At 36.1% G+C, this 21,199-nt stretch overlaps 3 protein-coding genes across 4 annotated transcripts in view; 2 read left to right on the top strand and 1 right to left on the bottom strand.

Moving 5' to 3' along the window:
* LOC113238223 (protein Flattop homolog) overlaps window positions 1-6,588 on the top strand; it is a 14,954-nt gene extending 8,366 nt beyond the window's left edge. For both annotated transcript variants that reach the window (XM_026475009.1, XM_026475010.1), the window contains exons 2-4: window positions 4,830-5,043; window positions 5,658-5,833; window positions 6,314-6,588. In XM_026475009.1, the coding sequence (XP_026330794.1) occupies window positions 4,830-5,043; window positions 5,658-5,833; window positions 6,314-6,364 (441 nt within the window). In that variant the 3' untranslated portion in view covers window positions 6,365-6,588. The remainder of the gene's footprint in view (window positions 1-4,829; window positions 5,044-5,657; window positions 5,834-6,313) is intronic.
* A 198-nt stretch (window positions 6,589-6,786) lies between these two features.
* LOC113238222 lies at window positions 6,787-8,259 on the top strand. Its single transcript, XM_026475007.1, has one exon. The coding sequence runs from the start codon at window positions 6,816-6,818 to the stop codon at window positions 8,145-8,147; it is 1,332 nt and encodes a 443-aa protein (XP_026330792.1). The 5' UTR covers window positions 6,787-6,815; the 3' UTR covers window positions 8,148-8,259.
* On the bottom strand, window positions 8,224-20,553 carry LOC113238221 (protein SMG9-like). Its single transcript, XM_026475006.1, has 8 exons — window positions 20,391-20,553; window positions 19,975-20,212; window positions 18,381-18,515; window positions 16,761-17,018; window positions 12,779-12,995; window positions 10,786-10,968; window positions 9,814-9,980; window positions 8,224-8,603 (listed from the first exon to the last, which is right to left on the bottom strand). The coding sequence occupies exons 1-8, from the start codon at window positions 20,424-20,426 to the stop codon at window positions 8,401-8,403; spliced, it is 1,437 nt and encodes a 478-aa protein (XP_026330791.1). The 5' UTR covers window positions 20,427-20,553; the 3' UTR covers window positions 8,224-8,400.
* Window positions 20,554-21,199: the final 646 nt, after the last annotated feature.

Genomic DNA, 21,199 nt, shown 5'->3' with positions numbered 1-21,199 from the left:
CCGTAATGGAATTTTTTTCCTGATAATTAAGTCGCGTCGAAGATCGCAGCTGTAGCTGGATAAATAATGACAAGCGGCGAAGCCGATCCAGCACACACTATGGACGAATTTGACAGTATTGTAGATATACATGAAACCAAGTAATGCAATGCAGGCCCATTTCTACTAACTCTATAAATATCGGCCCACTAAGTCGATAAATAAAAAAACTTTTTTTCAACCTTATCATTACTTGTGATGAAAAATGCCTTCTAAATGTAACAAAGGAACATTCTTGGTCTCATTTTTTTCCTCCGATGCAGTGATATGATAGATTAGAAACTAAGTCGATTAATTTAATTATTTTATAATATAGCTACAGAATACAAACTGTGAAATTGGTTAAAGTAAACATACATTAAATTTGCATTCCACGCACGGCATTTGCGAAGTAAATTGTTTGTGGTACATGATCGAGAAAAAGTTTTTTGGGTGCGTTAACTGCCAAACATGCCAGACATGGCTTAAGAACACAATTGAGTTACAATCTTAAAAAGTATGGAATAGTCCAGTATCACACGTTGGACTGAGGAGGGTTCGTCTTAAAATATTTTAGTTTTACCTCGTAAGTGTCCTACGCATTCCAAACTTTGCGCGGAGGAACCGTCTTTGGACAGCTTTTATTCTGTCAATATGAACACTTTCTTAACTCATATTTATATTATATATTTATAGAATCATAGCCGAAAATGTAAACAAGTATATTAAAAAAAAATCTATAAAAAACCCCGTAAGAATTCCTCATAACTGTCCTAGAAAAAAAAAATTGGTATATAAACTACGTGTGTGTATGCCACATTTGAAAACGAATGATAATCCATACAGTTGATTCTTTTCTGTTTTTACGAATATATTCCTATTGAAGTGTTACCGAAACAGATAATGATTAGACAGTTTTAAGCATATCACTATTCAGGAAAAGTTCAAGGCCGTAGAAAATAGAAAGTAATTATCTTTGTCCGTTTGCAGTAACTATTTTGGGCGTTTTCAATTTGGCTTAAGTGAAGTTGAAAACTGTTTCTTTGGTTGATATAATCGTCGAAAAACATTGCTCCCCTCCTTATTATAACTAACGTACCTAATCAACTCTTTTAGCGTAATATCTGAGATCAGCAAAACGAGATCTACAACGCTTACAACGCTCGTAATAGCTTTTTTAATATTTTATTTAGTTATGAAATTAAATGAAAAATGTTTATTTGTGAGACTTTTCGGTATCACACAATTTAGTGTACAGTAAATATATGGTATCACAAAAAATCTACCGATAATGGCGGACATATATTCTCGTAAAACAAAATTACTATAAATTATGGTTATTATTTAGGTTATTGCACTAAAATGTATTATTGTATTAATGTATGTCAAAGTATTTAAATTATACCATGTCCAGGATGTCAATATTACATTGCCATTAAAATTTTACTGCCATATTTAATTACATAACATCGCCTTACTTTCTCAAACTCGTATCTTAAATCGCAAGGTTACTGAAATGCAAAAAATGGATTGTATATACAAATTTTGCACGCTGATGATTTTAATATCACATTTCCTTCATATTCACACACTGACTTTTACCTATTATTATAAAGCAATACATCCAAATTAACATTCTTGTTATGAAATTTAAAATAAATAGATAGTTTTACCATCTCACAAATTACATTATTCTACGAGTTATTTTTGCCGTTGAGAAATTCTTTTACGGAGTACTAACAACCGTTTATAACATTATATTTAGGTATCTTTTGTCTAAACGCATTTAGTGGCAACACTTTTCGGTCACTGTGTAGCAAGTTAAATCTTTATGTTATGGCCATAAGAACGGACCACTTTCTGTACTCGTTAATTGATAACATAGTACACGTAACAAATTATCAAAATGCTGTCGGAGATGATGTTGTCTAATATTTAATTGTTTCCATGTCTTAAAGAATTCTGGGTACTGCTTTACAAATGTGGCTATTTGCTTTATGTAAATGCATGGGAGTGGGGGATATTCAGCTTTTTGAATAGAGGTTCGCACGACTCTCGGAAGTGAGCTCCACATATCGATCTAATACATTTTTTTAAATTTAAGTACTTATTGTTAAGCAAAATCGGATTGACATTTTTTATGTGGCAATAAAACGTTAGGTGCCAATATCTCGATTTGGTGCCACTTGCAGATTAGTGCTAGAAGTAGAACATGAAATATTCCTTTTAGATCTTTATTGACTTTTAGTCATTAAAATAGCACTGTAAAATAGTATCTGCGGTAGATAAATCGTTATCACTAGTCTCATATAACCACTTGAACAAGTTACACTCGCGGGCAACGAACTAGGTCGAGTGTAAAAAATATGCTGGAAGTAAAAATAAATCACAGAGATTGTGCATCAAACTTACCTACTATCAATGCAGAAAAACAGCTACAAAATTTTGAATTTTATTTTGCAATTTTTATCATTTCAACCTTTTTGTCTAGACGTAAAATTTGGTACATTACTTAATATTGTTTTCAGAACATCAGGATATGAGCTCTGTTATATTTCATACATAAATATTGTTGTTCTCTTAATTTTTAATTTCTTTTTCAGAGGTTAAATGATGAGTTGTAAATTGTCTGCAATATAATTTCACAGCTCGTACTACTTATTCATTACGAAAAATTATGTAAAATTATCATTTTATATTATTTTTCTTAATTAAATTAGGACAATAATGCCCTAAAAAAGCATGCAAATTCTTTTATAATATAGAACAAACTATATGAATTTTATTACCAGTTAAGAATCGTATTAACTTTATCGTCATAAAGTAATTTAATAGATTTACGAAATGAAATCTTTTTATAATCAGGACATGTTTAGTTTATTTGACGTGTGACAATCTCGATTAGGACAATCTCGAATGCGAGTCTCTTTCATTTGAAATAAGAAACAGACAAGATTTCATTTTTTTCACACACCTTGACTAAGTTTTATTTTATTTTTTTTTAACTCTCATAGCCTCGCACTAGGGAAACCGTGTATCGCGGGTGCCAATGGGCACACACACATAAACAACGACAAAATACACTCAAATTCACGAGAGAAATAAATGTAGGCCATACAAATATTTCTCCCGGCTTGGGAATCGAACCCGGGACCTCTACGTGACAGACCAGGATGGTAACCGTTCGCCACAGCGGCAGTTTGCAAACGTTCAACTATTTTTTTGTTTGTCATACAACTTTCGACAAGATAATTCTAAATTATTGCGGGCATTTATAATTTAGTCAAACGGAGGCGTGATGTATGGGGTAAATAATAATTTGCAACCCTTTGTTGGCAAGGGATGATTGCTCAGCAGGGGGTAGTCAAAGGGCTCACACCTGCTCTTCATAAAACTCAAACGCGTGGCTATTGTATTTCATTTTTCTGAACAAGCATGCAAGATTTAATTCCTCTTGAAAAAAATAATGTATCATTGAATTAGCATTGAATGACTCGTAGACTATAATCTCAAGCAAATTCGGAGAGTATGCTCTTTATGATGTTGCAGTTCTGTGTAACATCATAAAGATAATTTTGAGAAAAAAAGGCAATTTTTCTGATTAATAACATAAAGTAAAAGCGAGCATTAACTTACTTTGCATAATAGATATTAAAACATTCTGTCGAGTCATTAGTACCTCATAAAACGAGCTATTTCTCGTAACAAATGAATACTATCTTTTGCGTTGACAATAGTCATAATTCTTGGTGCGAAGTAGATAATTACATAACACGGACTGTGTTTTGTTTCGGTTTGACACGATAGTGTAGACTTTCTTGGTTTTTTTTGGTGCCGATGTATAGATTAATAAAGTGCGAATTTAAAATATATATTTTCAGTTTCTTAAAAAATGGATTCCTTGAAAATAATTTTTTTTTCAGTAACAGAAATAATTTTAATTTAGAGTAATTTTTTTTTCTTCCATCATTTTGTTTTATACGGGTATATATATACATATATCATAAATTAATATAATATTACAATATCCAGACCATTTGGTTTTTTGTTTACGCAGTGAACACATTTTTTTGTAAATAAACTTTCTTTTTAATTGAATGTATATTTTCTACAAACTTTTTTGCCACGGATTTCGTATCAGTGATTAGCTACATAATCATGTAGTTAGGAATTAGAAAAGAAACGTGAATAATGTCCCAGCCACGCGCCACGTCGCCACAAACACGTGCGGTCGTGTGTCGGCATCATTCAAACCTCCTTCGTCGTGTGATTTATATAATTAATATTTGTAAACCAGCAGTCACGTAGACAAAGCAGAAGGCATAGCCAATTGTAAACTAACATACATTCTTCATCAATATCTGTGGAAAAATAACGGTCGTACCCGAGTCGCTACTCCACATACCTTTGTATACTTTGTCAATAGTCCTATTGATTTTCCGAAGTATCGTAAAATTATACTGTTTCTATAATGATTATTATTGCAAATTAAATAAGAATTATACATATTTATATAATCGATATGGATATACTTTTCGCAGCAGTGGAGCTTCTTGTGAAAGAGTTCGTCCACGGAAGTAATAATAATAATAATAATCACCAGCAGGTGAAATTACAGGCATATGGGACTTGTCAACTTGTGTTTCAGGGAGACGGGCGCAGTGACAGTGTCCTTCAGATCTTTGCGATTTAAAGCGCTGAGTGACATTGCAACTGCTGTGGATAGGCGTATAGCTTACTACCAGGCGCACCACTTGTTCGTCCCGTCAATTGATATCATAAAAAATTAAAAAAACAACATAAATTTACAGTTTAACGATGCATCATCACCCAGGAAGCTTGGTAACTTCGAGGTCCCACGCTGGGCGCCAACTCGCCCTCGTCCAATGGAAATGAGGCCTGACTCAAAACCTATATGCGACATTAATGGACACTTCTTACCTGGTGCACCTAGAGGTACATCGAAGTGTTTTGGGCACTATACTGGTACTTGGGACCTGCCTAGAAAGATAACGAGAGAAGTTGGTAAGTTGTAAGTTTATAAATTCCTCATATTGGGCATTATGTTTATGTCCAAAATATAAGCTTTCTTTTTTGTCTAAACTATCTACGTATCATCATTGCTAACAAGAAAAACAAGCATATGTAGCAAGCATATAATATTGCATAATAAGATCATATTAAGCATGTTGTTGCGATTTGTAATGATGAAAAAGCCTAAAAATATCTATGTCCCTTTGCTTGTAAGCAATTGTATTACGAAAATAACTTTATTGATTGTCCTTGAAAGGAATCAACGCAATAAAACCCTTTATTTGTCAACCTATATGCAATGCGACGAGCAGGAAGTGCTTCTAATAAAATCGTGTTACCAAGTAGTTTGTTGGCTGTCGTTGAATAAATCCTGGTAGCGGTCCGCATATCGCACTGATACGGGTAACAGGGTCACAGTAGATGAACCACCAATCGATATGGATTATTTTGCACGCAAAACTTATGTCGTTTAAGACTTTTGCGTTGTTAAAAATGTCATTCAATTTATGTAGAAATAGCGAAATACTGCGCGTATTATGGGTGATATAGTTTTGGAGTAGGGTATTTTGTTTATTAAAATAAGCATTTGGAACTTTTTGTTCCAGCTGCGGAGTTGCAAAGAGAACCCCCTAAAGGTAGATTTCCAGATTGGTTAAATCTCCGTGTTCAAAGGCCGAAACAAGCAGCCGCTGCCAAGAAAGCAGCGCGCATGCGTGCTGCGGCACGCGGACAAAAAGTTAAGGCAGAAAAAGAAGAGGCTCCCGATCCACAGTCCTTCAAAGTAAGCCAGCACATTTGCACGCCATCTTACCGGCTAAATTTGCGCGTAAAACTTCGTATAGCGAAAAGTATAATATAAATACTTACCTACTCAATGTAAAAAAAAGTTAATTTCTGTAAGTTTTAGGATATTTTAAGAAAATTAATACACGGTTGTCATACATAACACTTTGTAATCACGAGTAGATATATTTTTTTACTTCCTGTAAACACCTATAAAACACCTGCACACTTTGTAATAGATAAAAGTGATAATAGCTGTTCATAGGAGGTACACTTTGCCGCTAATTAAGGTATACAAACTCACTTTTTAAACTGCTCGTCAATGCTATGTAAATGTCTTAATTTTTTTAATAAACAATTCGACTTTTGTATATCTTAGTTGTGGTCTATACTGTACGTACTAGGTAGTTGCACAATCATTATTTCAACAAACCTTTTATTTTCACAGTTCTTAATTTTTATTTTCCTTTATTTGCAGCCACGAGTTTGTCCGTTCCATACGCACCATAACAAACAAAGCTATGCCTAATTGAGGAAAGTACCACATTATATTGTAGATTTATAAGCATTGCACAAATATGGCGGACGCAAAATTATTGTGATGTGATTGTTTTCCGTGACAATTTAACAGTTAATGTATTTTCTTTCATGTCTGCGCTTTTAAGGAATCAGACCCTAAAACAGATCAACAACAGGAACAAATTAATGACAATAATTCAGATAAAGTGAAAAATGAAGACAATCTAGAAAGTAAGAATGAAGATGATCCTTTAGATCTTTATAAGAAGAAAGAACCAGTTGACGATGAAGGCCACGGGCCTTACGTTCCTGGATCATTAACAGAATCAGATAAGAGGCATGACAGTTACGATCTGTTAGTTAAAGACGCCGTAGAAAAAATTCACGGCCCTCAAGAAGACGAAAACGATAAATTCTGGCGAAAAGTGGCAGAAAACGCAAAGAAAGATGAAGAGGAGAACATGAGAAAAGGTAAGGGGTGTAAACCTCTGAAATTACCTCAAGTCAATGTTTCTCAAAATTTTGAATTCGCTAAAAGAATGCATGTTGGCAACTTAGAACATCAGCCTCTGCCTGATACTTTGGGATATCGAAATTTGACAAAAATTGCGGAGCACAGAGATTCGGATATTGTAGTGAAACCGTATGCTATTGGCTGGAAAGGTTACGGCGCGTCCGGTCCTACCTGTTGCACAAAACTACGTATACATAGGCCAAAGACTTGTGAAGCTCAGAAAGCCGACGGTGATAAGGGAGACGATAGACGTCCATCCACTTCCGGTCCAAATTTGGGAGGACAATACCAAAAACCTTTGTCGCTTATGGACTTGGCCATTTGCTGGGATTTCAAGCCAGACGATCCAAAAAAAGAACACAAACCGCCAAAACATATTGACGGTTCAAACGGCTCCAAGGCACCGGCCGTTTTTACTATGGTGCATACTCCAAAAGAAGCAATTGAAGATATAGAACACGTTCACGCTCACTCTCAACCTATTTTCACACAAAATAGAGTAACTGAGGATCAAGGTCGCCACCCTGTACCATATTTTGAAAAAGACATGAGTAAGGAAAAGAGGAAAGACTCTTGTGAAGTACAGTATTGTCCACAACATAATAACTGTAGTCAAAAGGGCTCTAAGGCGACAAGTAGTAGAAATTCCGCTCAGTCTGCCACGATGCCAAAATGTGACGGTATACATGGATGCGGTACTCCAAGTGAAACCAGTCGTAAGTCTAGTCGCGATGATTCGAGGCCAAAAAAATTACAACCTATCAAAGAGGCTTGGAATGCGCATGATAATACGAATTACGATATGAAGCGCAATCGTAATAGTTTAGAATCGTATGAAAGAACTCCGTTGGCTCAGGGTAAGTTGCACCAAAGTTCTCCCAACGAATCCCAGACTTTTCACAAATCGAACAAAAACAGTGATTCAGTGGATAACAATGTAAAGCACAAGACCTGTTTATCTTGCAATGGCACCAAAATACCACAAGTACCAAAACAAAAGGAAGATTATAAATTCGCTTTCAAAGCTGGCAATCCAAATTCAGTGAATAGTTCTAATAATAGTTCTACGGATTCCAAAGGTATTAAAATTCCGAAGATGCGTCATCCTTATACTAAGAAAAATTATACTATTCCAACTTTGGCGCCTCCTTTTAGTATTTGGCGCGACGCAAACGCGACGGGGTACCCTGAACATTGGAGACTGGCTAGTGTGTACCAGCATGCATATAAACCTCCAGAGCAACGACGCAAGCCTCTTATTGCTAGTGTATTTCAGTGATAAGTTATTAAAACATACGCAGTTTTTGTTACACATTTATTGGGTCCAATAAAGTAATTGCATGACAAATGTAGTATAATAATTGATACTAGATAGGTATTTAACATTAGACACAGCTGTGTTGATTACGTTAATTACAATCTTTTAACATAAACCCTCGTTATCATTTCATACACCTGTTTCTTTTGCGTTTTTTTATCGACAGATGTTCAGAGTAAGTTACCATATCCGGTAACAAGGCAGATTTCCTTTCTCAGGGAAGAAATCTTTCGTACTCCATGAAGAAGGTGCATTTTCTGATTGTTTCCCAAGCTTTGTTGCAGTAGTGGAACCAACTCCGTTCAGAGAGGTTGGGAACGTTCGTAATTTGATGCCTATTCACTCCTAGCACCATCCACCGAAGACGTTTTGCTAGGTGTTCAAATGTGGGATGCCCTCTATATATTTCACGGTTATCTGTAACAAAATAACATTAAAAATGATGGTATACTTACCTTGAGGCAAAGCGGACAATCTCACAGATTGTTGGCAATGACTTTGGTAATAGTTACCATACCGTTCACAAGTTTTTTTTTATAGTAAATATATGCGATTGCGATAGTAAGGGAATCGAAAGTTCCTGCTCACCTTAAACGAACTTACCTCTTTCCCAACTAATCCAATAAAAAAAATTCGTCATGAACTAAATTCATTATTTACTACATTTTACATATTTGCTAGTCATTTCATAATTGTAAACATTGACAAGAGTATGTGCAGTGCCTCTACCATGAGTATACAGTTACAGTTGTCGCTAGCGACTGCGTAAAGCATTGACCTACCAACAACAACTGTTGGTAGGTCAATGTCGTAAAATGTTTATGTCGTAAAATGTTTATGTACAAAAAGTTCCTTCTTGTGACCGCTAAAGGCGCTTTACCATAGGGCAACTTAGTTTTTAAAACGAATCATAACGGATATTTATATACTTATACAGTCAATAAAAATGTTATTTTGAAATACAATGTTTCAATATATGTCAACGAAGAGAGCGAGACGTCATTGGTAGGTAAACAAAGTAGATAAATTTATGCACTTGAAACGTGTGAGAATTTTACGTATTAATCGACTACTGGCCTCAATCCAACTTGCTGTGGTTTTTAGTCAAAAATCGATTAAACGAACAAAATACCTCAAGATAATAGGCGAACAGTGCATACGGTGACGTTTCTTTGTTTACCTACGTATGACGTCAAGTGGTGTGGTTTGTGTTTGCATAACATATTTATTTATTTATTTTTGGGAGATTTACAGCAACTTTTTAACAATAAATATATGTTAACTTACAGGTGAAAGTGCTAATTACAAATCTGCAGTTTTAGTCAGCAGACTACCTAAATATTATATACCTACCATATTAAATACCTAAATATTATTTTGTTATTATAGTCCGATTGCCTATTGCCCATATAAAATTGTCAAATATATTATACGCAGTCGCTAGCGACAACTGTCTTTGTAAACTCGTGGTAGGGGCATATTTCATGACAACATGAGTAACGTTCATGCAACGATGAATATTAGTCATTAATAGCTTCGCGATATATCGAGGCGATAACGTACAATTGGGCCTTAATATTTATTTATTGTCGGGGTGTGTTGAATGAGTAATGTAAAATTTTCTTACCATAATCAGGATAAATTTCAGGCAATAAGAACAAATTGATAGGAGTTCCACAGGTGTCCACACTATAGCTCTTGCATACTTTGTCTACGTTGAGACCATTTTTATTCGTGTCACTGTACAGGTACATTCCGGAGTTCAGCTGTAGGTTGGATTTTTGGAAAGCTTTTCTGGAACCAGAAATAAGCTTTTATTTGTATTTGCTATATTCAATATAAAACAACACACTGAAAACTGAAGTTTATAATCAATGCGTCCTGCCCATACTTGTACAAAATCAGAGTAGCTCAAAGAGCAATGGAGCACGCCATGCTCGGCATTTCTCTCGTCGATCGCATACCCAACGTGGAGATACGACAGCGCACAAAAGTCGTAGATGACGACGTGGTACCTGGTAGGAGCAAAACGGCGTCGAAGCAGACCATTTGCAAGATGGTCGGACGATATCGTCAGAATTGGCGGAAGACTGTGGATGAGACACACACGTCACCGATTGAGCTGGCGTGCAAAGGAGGGGGACCTATACCTAACGTGACCATTATTTACTCAGAACGGGACGCCTGTAAATTTATTATTGTTTTAAAAAGAAAAGACATGTTTATAATAGTTACGAAATGTTTAATGATAAAAAAATAAATAAAAATAACTAAAATTATTTAACGAATAAAAAATTTAAAAAAATATTAATCTTGTGTAGTTTGGTGCTCGATGTCTGGTTAGCTGGTTTTATATATTTTTCGCTTTGGCGCTATTAAAAAAAAATGTGTTACGTGTGTTCTGTTGTGGGACTATCCCGCTCGAAACATGGTCACATTACTATACCCAGCAGTGGGTGTTAAATGGTTGAGATAATGGTGATGATATTCCATATAGTGTCGTTAAAGGCGACATTATTGCTGTTTACACGTTTAAGGTTTCTCTGAAAACGACCGAGAAATCCAGGTTTAAATGTAGAATACTTCCAATAATACGTACCTGTAAACATCCTGCATTATTTTAACAGCTTCTGGAGTGAAGTCCTCAAGTTGGCATCTATTCTGTAACAGCAGGAGATGAGGGCTGCTCTCCCCACTGGCCGTGGACTCAGAGCTCTCTTGACTGGCGACAGAGCTTGATGCCGAGAGAGACGGCTTGAGCATTTCTGCCGTTTGTATATACCTGGTAACGTTGTAAGATATGACTGCTTTAAACATTTTTCAGGGACACATTGTGCCACGAAAATCTTTATTCTAAAAATATGGTCATCTCCTCTGACTGAATAGAGTGATGATCTGCGAAAGGCCGCTGGCAGCTGATGGAGGCGACAAGCTTGACCACTTTGGGAGTCATTGGTTAAACCCTCTCCTTAGCAGGAGGCCCGTGTCCCAGCATTGTGACGTATAATGTGTTGAAGATTTTTTTTTTCATATAATATCAAGTGACCGGACGAAGAAGTCGTGCGCCTGATGGTAAACTACACGCCTCTATAAACACTGCCTGCCACTGTGCCCGCCACCCTGAGACATAAGTCGACAAGTCCCATATGTCTGTAATTTCACCAGCGCCCTTACCCTTTAAAACCGGAACGCAGTAATGCTGACATTACTGCTTGGCGACAGAAATAGGTAAGGTGGCAGTACTCAAAATGGTAATACGAGTAAAGTTCTGGGTATATTATTATGCACCAAAGTTGCAAGCTTAAGCTTCTGTTAGTAACTGCATTTAGGTATAAAGATTAGCTTTGATGAAAACTAATCCTTAAGTTTAAAAATCTTTGTACAATTAGCTGAAGTGTTAAAAACTTTTTCCTTCTCCTATACTTAATAAATAAGTGCCAATAATAATTACATAAACCATATCACAAAGGCGCTCTTTTTAGTTCTGAATCAAAATTCTATTGCCTATGGTACTCGCTACTGAACCGAGTCTTGCAACCGGGCCACAAACTTTTATAAAAAAATATTGGTTATTAAAAATATATAAATCTAAGCGGTACTTGGCCACTTCCTTGGCCATTTGGTTTTTTGTTTTGTAGTGTTTGTTTCCTTTGAGTTTGTTGCCATGGATTGTTAAGAAAATATACGTTAAATATTGGTTGTGTTTCATTATTGTATTTACTCGTAGAAAACGTTTAGTGTTGTATTCAATCTTTACATAATAAGGTCTTCAAATCTCGTACTTAGGCCACGTGGCAAAGCCTCCTGGCCTAAACACGGTGCTTGACTTTTAAGAGCCCTCATTATGCAACGATTGCGTAAAATACTTTTTTACTTTATCGGAAAATGACAGTGGAAATAAGTATGTACTGCTGAATAGTACCTAAGTAGGAAATAAAAGATGATCATCTCGACTTTTTTCAACGCCCCTGCAAGGGAAATACACTTATCAACCAGTAGTATCAATTAACGTAAGGGAATCATTGGATTCGGAAGGTCCCGCTCAATCGATTGGTATTATTAAAATTTAGGAATACCCAGTATAAATATAGCATGTTCTTTACATTAAGAAATATTGCAAAAAGATGTTTAGTTGTGCCTTACGTTACTAATATTTAATGTGTAAACCGTCGAGCACAGTGTAAGTAATAAGAGAAATAGAAAATTATACGTAATTCTAAAGTAAAACTTCCTTTACAATAGAATTACCCCAATTTGCCCTCCTTCCAAAAGATACTTCAATACTAAACGCCGCTTAGGTGACTATTCGATAAAAAAAGTTTGATTTCGCGCCGTGTGAAAGAGATGTATTAATACCATGCGTCACTGCACACCGAATACGTTAAACTTCATTCGATTTGATTGACAAGTCCGTTGCGTATTCGATAAACGTATAGAGCAGTGCGCGTTTTTTTGTAGGCAAACACCATAGAAAAAACTACATTATAAATACAAAGATTTGTATTTATAATGTAGTTTTTTATTGGAAACAGTCAAAACAGATTACATTTCAGCCTCCCCTAATATGTTGCCGACAAAAGTTACCTACCTACCTTAAAATATTGTAATCAGTGAACCAATCTTGCACAGCTATAACAACATGGCATATGGCCATCAGAAAGGAGGCGACCTGCAGGCAGTCGACGGTGACGACATTGGCACTCCGTGATGTCACTGGGTTCGTGTTAGTCTCATCGATGAGCGACGGTGACCATAAAGCTTGGCAGTCGAGGAGGATCACTCTGTCTGTTGTTACGTACATGTCTACGCCTGAAATGAGAAAACTGAAATCAATGCTGTTTTTATACGACAGTACCATAGTCTAATAGCACAGGGTAACTCCATACAATCGTAGCAGCGTGACTTGTGTGTGTGCCCGTCGTGTGCTTATACATATACGCATGACTCGCGGTGTACTCACGTTTTGTATTGCGAGTCGTCCCAAGTTCCATTCATTATATAATTGAAGCTTTCGCTCGGTGTTTAAAAAATGACTGAATTATTAATATTTTTTTATATAATATCAAGTAATGGACTGATGATAAGCTACACGCCTGTTCATAACACTTGCAGTGCCACTCAGAGCTTTAAGTCGCAAAGATCTGAGGGGTACTGCCACTGCGCCCGTCACCCTGAGCCGTAAGTTGAAAGTCTTATGAGCCTGCAATTTCAACAGCATCCTTACTCTTCAAGACCGGAACACAGTAATGCTGACATTACTGCTTGGCGGCAGAAATAGGCAAAGTGGCAGTACTAACCTGGACGAACTCTTTCACAAGGAGCTCTACTGCTACTAAATAGTATAATAAGGCAGGGTAATTCCATATATTCGTAGCAGCGTGGCTTGTATGTGTGCGCACCCGTCGCGTGCTTATACAGATGCACAGATTTGCATAATTCGTGGTGTACTCATGCTTGCTAGTGCGGGTCATCTCAAGCCACATTCATTATAGAATTGAGCGTTCGCTCGGTGTTTAAAAAATGACTGAATGATGATGGATGGATTCGAGCCAGCGTGTTCCAGCAAACCTTGCTAAGTGCGTGCTCGGTCGGTTTTTCTTAGTGTTCGATCTTTGTATTAATAATTATAACTAGCGGAGCAATTTCACAAAAAAATTAATATCTTACTGGAACATCCTGACATTCAACAAACTTAGTTACAATAGTTTAAGCGACAACTCTAGTCAGCTGCTGGTAGCTAAAAAGGTACCTGGCTAAGTGAAGAAATAGATTTCCACAGATGGCGCTAACGCAAAAAAAATCGTTAAAAACTGAATCGTTAAAAATCTGCAACATGCACATAGAACAATTCGTAAGGTCCGCTGGTTCGTTCCATGGCTTAGGTGGCATAGCATCTAGCATGGTTTACTGGAAGACGCTGGTTCGAATCCAGCCGGATCGAAGGATTTTTTCTTAGTGTCCGATCTTTGTATTAATAATTATAACAAAGTAGTGGAGTAATATCCCAAAAACATAATTGAATATCGCGGTGATTGAAACATCCTGATATTCATTTAGTTGACTCAATTCCCGATTCAGGTTAAGCTTAAAAAAAATTGAGAATGTAGTTATTTATACTAAGAATCAGTACAGAGTACTAGAAAAACCGGATGAATCCGGTTTAGTGCACTTTTTGGTAATCGATTTCAATAAAACTGCATGCAAAACTGATGCAATTCCACCAACTTTTGAGGTCGGTTTTTTTATAAAAGGTTATTATTTAAACTTATTTCAAATTCAAATTCAAATTAAACGTTCTGGTGTATGTGGCCAGTGATTCATTGATTGTTATCATAATTCAACCCTTTTTCAGCGTTCCTTTAAATATGCTCTTGAGTGTATTCATCGAATATTCATACTCAATGAGTGTCTTATACATTTATTATAAGGTATATTGTGCTTCTTTTAAGCAAATTACTAAGCAGGTAAAGTCACGTGTAAGAATGAATATATATATATTTTTTTTATGGATACAAGTCATAAAATATTTAGCTAAATTAATAGTCTGCGTTCGTAAATTTTGGACGGATGTTATTAATCTCCACAATCGTTTCGGCAAATTATTTTAATTCCGTAACGTGTATGCAGGTAATTGCATTACCATTTAATACGATCTAACACAAAATGTTGGGAAATTACAAAAGTTGGGAACGTTCGATTCGGGTGGTCTTAGAAGGCTACTCTTCCGAACATCGAGGGACGACCGGAGTTCCTCAGGGTTTCGTACTGTCTGCAACTCTCTTTCTGCTGCATATCAATGATATGTTAATACCAGGTACCTGCGCGTATGCTGACTACACCACAGTTATAGACAGGTACTTGACCAATGCAAGGGTCAGTGGAGAGATAATCCAGTCTTGTCGAGAGTCCATGGTTAGTTGTTTGGATTTGACACTTAAGGCGGTCTCCGATTCGGGCGATGCCAATCTTGTCAAATTTAACGTTACTAAAACGCAAGCGTGTCTATTCTCCATAAAACGGAGTCCCTTTGACCTGACTCCGACTTTTCGTGATATATCCATACCGATAGCCGACTGTCTGCAGCTACTTGGAATAGACCTGTCGTCCAATTTTAACTTCGGCACATACATATAATACATGGCCAAAAAGCTTGGCACCTATGGGAGGGCTCTGCTACATACCAACTGGCCACCTTGAATTCTATCGACAAGAGTGCCAAGAGGCTTATAGGTGACCCGAAATTAGTAGCGGAGAAGCAGAGCTTTGAACACCGCCGTAAAGTTGCCTGCTTATCGGTATTCTACAGGATACATCACGGAGAGTGTGCGAGGGAATTACACGAATTAATTCCGCCTTCCCCTTTCCATCATCAGGGGACCAGACGTAGGCTGGGTTTCATCCCTATGTTGTGGATATTCCAAGGATTCGCACGAAACGTTTCGTTTCCACATTTGTATGGCGAACAGCTATGGAGTGGAATTCCCTGCCTGCAGACTTCTTCCCTGAACGTTATAACTTGGGCTTTGACAAGGCGAGAGTGAATAGGCATTATTTAGGTGTGCGTGCTCCATCGTCGACAGCATCGTCACTTTCCATCAGATGAGATGGAAGTCAAATGCACACTTATTTTTAAATTAAAAAAATGTTATTTTTATTTAAATTAATAAAAATAACCATTTATTTATTTCGGATAATTTGAATCCATAATTTGTTAGATACACACACTTATAGTTATGTTAGTTTTGTATTCTAGTCTTAACTAAAACATTCGCTCACCACTCTGCGATACCATTGTATACATAATAATTGTTGTTTTATATAACCCACTAAATCTCGGGGAAAAGTGGGGTGTCATAAATCTGACGTTGCGTTTCTGACGAGATTTGTATGTGGTTTTATTCCAGAAAGAATAAATAAATAAATAATAACGCTCACAATCAACATAGCCCCGCACTAGGGAAACCCTGTGTCGCGGGTGCCATGGACACACACACAAATTACAAATTACACCCAAACTCACGAGAGAAATAAATGTAGGCCATACAAATATTTCTCCCGGCCCGGGAATCGAACCTGGGACCTCTGCGTGGCAGTCCGGCATGGTAACCGTTCGGCCACGGAGGCAGTTAAATGATGAATCGAAATACGGAAAAACTTAGTTAAGTTTATGTTATACTGGAATGTTTTGTTTTCTAGTGCTTTAAATGTAATAAATAAACAAAAAAAACTACGATTTTTTTATTTCAAAGATTGTTCTTCGAGATGGCTACAGGTGCAACGATCTTCAAGGTCAACTCTCAATTTACGTAATAACCGCCTAATAGAGTCCCTTTTTTATGTATTAGTAGGACACATAATTGATACTTGCTTGCTCGTATGCAATCGCGGGCATAGCTAGTTTTTTAAAAGGTTAAAATAGTGCATGTCACTGGCGTTACTTTGATAGCATTATTATGTTCGTAATGTAAACCATGCAAAGTTAGGGTGGTGAAAGCGTTATGCAGAACAAAACTCTATGTAGAAATTACTTTTTTTGGTGGCTTTGTGTGAGCGCGTGAACAAAAAGAATCTTACCTTTAGTACAGTGAACCCCTCTTTCAATTTGTTCAATATCCTGCATTTTGAATTTAAAGATGTTATCAACCTTTTTCTTGCTCTCGTGGATATCGGCAAACTCAAGAATTTCCATTTGAGAGTCGATTGCAGTTTCATTCATTTCGTACTGACTGTCAGATGTTTCATGGGAGTGAAGTATTTGAGAACAGAGGTCTTCAGTAGGAGTATTTAGGGCAATCAGGTTTAGTATCATTGACTTGCCTACACTTTGAGTGCCTGAAAGTAGTACATCATTATAAAAGAAAATAGGCACTGCCTGGATGAGTAATTAAGCCCTACCCACAGAAGATATTATTTAAAGTGGCAGTCCAGCTGTTGCTATTTACGTCGAGACATATACAGAATGGTGATTTGGTTTGTTCGCACTGTCTTATTGTATTCATGATTGTGATGTCAAAAAATAAATTGTATTTATAATTTTGGCGCATGCACGGTCATTATTTTTTAAAGCTTTTACTGTGACGTGTGGAACAGAAATAAAGCTCAACATATGTCTTCGATGGGTCATCACTATTTTAGTAAAAAAACGATGCTCGGTGCGGTCTTGAAAATTCCGGAAAAAGCTAGCGATTATTTCAAAAGTAGGTTTCTACATTTATAGGATAGGCATTTAGGCAGTCAAAATATGATAATCAAGTTTTTTATTAACTCAAATTATAAAAAAAGCTGAAAGTTTTTTCGTTTTTATAGTTGGGCACGGAAGCGACAAAGGGCGTTTAATATAACTTTTTTTTATGATAGTAAGTGATGTGACGAACAAGCCGTGCACCTGGTGGTAAGCGACACACCTGGCAATAACAGTTACAGCACCACTCAGTACTTTAAATCACAAAGATCTGAGGGGCACTGACACTGCACGTGTCACCCTGACACATTTCTAGAGAGAGGATCTAATTTTATTACTATCTTTCTTCAATGTTCACAGATTATACTAAGCTCACTGTATAATTACAGTATTACCATGTCTTTGTAACCAAAATAAAAAATTCTGTTGGTTTAGTGAAGATAGATTTAGAGATAGATTTGTTTAATGAAGTGACTTAAATTTCAAGTCTCGACTAAAAACATCAGTCTCGAGTCTCGAAAATGGCAAAAAAATCATCGAGACTCAAAGAAAAAAATATCGACATTTTCGAGACCGAGATTCCTGTGATGATAGCCCTAATCATCACATTAGCAAACAGGGCTGGACTAAGTGCTAGATTTTAACTATTTAGAGAAATGAATCGGGTAATAGAAACAAGCAAAAACTTATATTTGGAAATGAATTAAAGTCAAATTCTATCAACGATTCGCATCCAAGCATGGGTTTCCTGTGAGAAGAGGTTATAGGCCAAAGTCCTGGATGATGGCATTCTGGTTTTCTAAGGGCTGTGAACCTACTATGGCATGCAGGTCTCATCACGACGTTTTTCTTCACTATTAACCAGAGATATTGCTTAACGGACTTGTTGTCACATTCAAATGGCAACCTCTCAATTGAGAAGCTAAAATTGACTCAGCAGGCTACCATCTCTAGTCAAGAGCTTAAATAAAATAATTTATAATACTAAAAGGTACTTGATAGATATTTTTTACCTATTATTCCAACTACTAAGTAATTAGTGCTGGAGTCCTGCAGAAACTCAAGTGCAGCATTATTAAACTCCAAGTTTTCATCCAGCAATTTGATGGGCTCAGTCATCAGCTTCAAAGGAGGTGGAGGTTTTTGTTCTGGAAATGAATAGAATAGAATAGAATAGAATCGTTTATTTCATGTTATCAATGTCACAATATTACAATTGGAAATATAATGTCAAGGGATAACTATGATCGTCAGTAATAAAATTATAATAATAATAATGAATATAAAATAAAGTAGTATAACTACTGCTTGTCGAATAAAATAAAATTAAAATTGTTTCAAAAGAAACTCATCGACACTGTACAATTCAATATCCAATAAAAGGATTTTTAGTCGGGTACAAAACGTTTCATCGTTTCTAACACTTTTCAGGTCTGTGGGTAGATGTTCGTAGAATCGGGGACCCGCGGATTTCTAGTTGCAAGTTCGGTACGGTGGGCAACGGATTTTAGTGTTCCCGCGTTTGTTATAAAACAGGAAAGATTCAGCACAAAGTGTGTGATTTTATGACTGGCAAATTAGACAGGAATATCTCCATGTTGTTGTAGTTTAGAGAACACAAGGCAATGTCAGTTCGCCCCCACACTTAAAATCTGTTTGTAATGTCCCATGATGGCTTAAACTGTAAATTTCTAGATTTCTAATTCCAAATAAATCAAGTATTAGGAATTTCGAGAATTTCTTTTGTTCTCTGTTAGAGACAATATAGAACTGGTCTTCAATATTTTAACCAATTGTTCGATCTATGTTGATCTCAAATCGAAGGGCGCTTCCCGAGCTATTCAGAACATACGAGTTAAAAGTTCAATTTGGATTCAGACATAATACCATTATCGAACAGTATTTACGGAGTTAGGCGGTGAAATAGATTATAAGAAAATTCCTAAAATATAGGAATGGATTAGTCTTGCATTAAAATAAATTAATAAAATTGAACAAAATCCAGACTTTATTTAAAAAAATAACAGATTTCCATATTACATTCTTGCTTTGTAAACAATAGGACGTTCGCTAACTTTATTTTGATAACTCTGTTCTGAATAACGTTTGTAGTCATTGCCGGTCAAGAACTTTGAGTTTTTTGTTTTTAAAAAAAGTTCTAAGTAATCGTGAGGATTTGAAAACTACAGTTTGACGTTAGATTTGGGTGTTATGAATAAAAATGAAAGGAAATTGTATGATATGAAATCAAATTGGTCGACAACTGAGTTAACGTAAGGTTTTGAATCTACCCCCTGAAGGGGAAATATGTTTGGGCAACTAATATGTCACTAGTTTTCTTAAAAGCGAACTCAAAGTTAGGGCACTGAACAGAGATAGTCAGTGATTACTCCAACAAGAACCCTAGCTCTTAAATAAAGATACATTGCAATAAATATAAACAATTAAGAAAAAAGTGCAACATTTCACATAACTTGTAAGTTATGTGTAGTTATTAGTTATTAATATAGTTGGATTATTCCACAGTGCACGTAACTCAAGTTACATTATTATTTTCTAAGGGTTTGAGTTTCGGTGACTACAAGCAATAGATCAAAATTATCATACCTATAGTCTTTTTTTCCTTATTCTCGTTTTGGGCAATTTTACTTATATGAGGGCCATCGGCTTCTAACGACTGAGCCTTTAAAGTTTTAGGACTTAGTGGGCGTTCCTCCTTAGGTGTACTTTGTTCTCTTGTCTTCAGTATTATAGTAGGTTGAATCTCTTGCTTCTCTTTAGCTGGCTCTTTAGGAGTCTCACGATCTGATTTCAGTATTACTGGCCGTCTCGGCGTTGCAAGATCCTAAAAACAGTTTTTAAATAAGTTTTCCTATAAAAGTAGTTTGTGATGGTATTTATTTATTTATTTATTTATTTATTTATTTTAAACACTAAGAATATTACAAAAATATATATACATCACACCCTTAAACCTACATTGGTTTGTCCGGTACAATCTTTTGGTACTAATATATACTTACTTTCGAAGCAAAAACTTTCTTTTTCTTGTCCGCCATAGTAAGGTTAAATAATAACGTTCAACTGTAAACACAAATACTATAATACATGAGATCGACGGCAATCGGTTTGATAGAATGAAAGATCTTTTGTGCCAAATTTAAGGAGTAGTGGAAGAGACAAGACACTAGAATACGTAGCCCGAACAACGAGATAATATTATGGCATGATATTACTATACAAAACAATCAAAATTAAGAAATTAATGCGATAATACGAGTTAAAATGTGGTTATGTTGACATCAATGACAATCAATGACATCTGTGTTGTCTGTGGCTAATTGGCTATTTTTTTTTTAATATTAGTTTTACGGCATCGGAATAAATGTTCATAAGTCTTCGTATTCTGTAGTAAAGATGGCAAGAGGCGGGGGATATATTCTTCTTATATCTTTAGTAGGCCATCTATAAGAAGCAGTCTTTGCACACAGAAGGCAGGGCAATGTAGAAGTAAGTGATCGAGAGTGGCTTCATCAGTATTACAATGTTCACATGTGGCTGAATTTCTAAGTTTTTATCTTTTCAAATGAGCTGCGAATTTTCCATGTCCAAAGCGTAATCTGCTGATGGTTGTTATAAATTTTCTTGATGGTGATTTTAAGTTAAAGTACCAGGGTTTCGGGGGAATATTCTTCTGTATTTCTCCATACCATTTTCCTTTCAATTGTTTCGTGTATTGCCAATCTCGTGACCAAATATCGAACATACGAGTCTTCAGTACTGAGTAGTAATCGGTCATAGGAACTGATGGCGGTGAATAATAATACGATGA

This window comes from Hyposmocoma kahamanoa, unplaced genomic scaffold (assembly GCF_003589595.1).
Source record: "Hyposmocoma kahamanoa isolate Upper Pololo Valley unplaced genomic scaffold, ASM358959v1 95, whole genome shotgun sequence".
Lineage (NCBI taxonomy): Eukaryota > Metazoa > Arthropoda > Insecta > Lepidoptera > Cosmopterigidae > Hyposmocoma > Hyposmocoma kahamanoa.
Note: the sequence above shows the minus strand (reverse complement) of the source record. Positions and strands in the feature narration are given on the sequence as shown.

Excerpts from the sequence above, each read along its gene's own strand:
- LOC113238222 (XM_026475007.1), top strand. The coding sequence starts at position 6,816 with ATGAGAAAAGGTAAGGGGTGTAAACCTCTGAAATTACCTCAAGTCAAT.
- LOC113238221 (XM_026475006.1), bottom strand. The coding sequence starts at position 20,426 with ATGGCGGACAAGAAAAAGAAAGTTTTTGCTTCGAAA. Across the intron at positions 20,213-20,390 it reads AGAAAGTTTTTGCTTCGAAA|GATCTTGCAACGCCGAGACG; the intron begins GTAAGTATATAT and ends AACTGTTTTTAG. Across the intron at positions 12,996-16,760 it reads AGGGGTTCACTGTACTAAAG|GCGTAGACATGTACGTAACA; the intron begins GTAAGATTCTTT and ends TTCTCATTTCAG.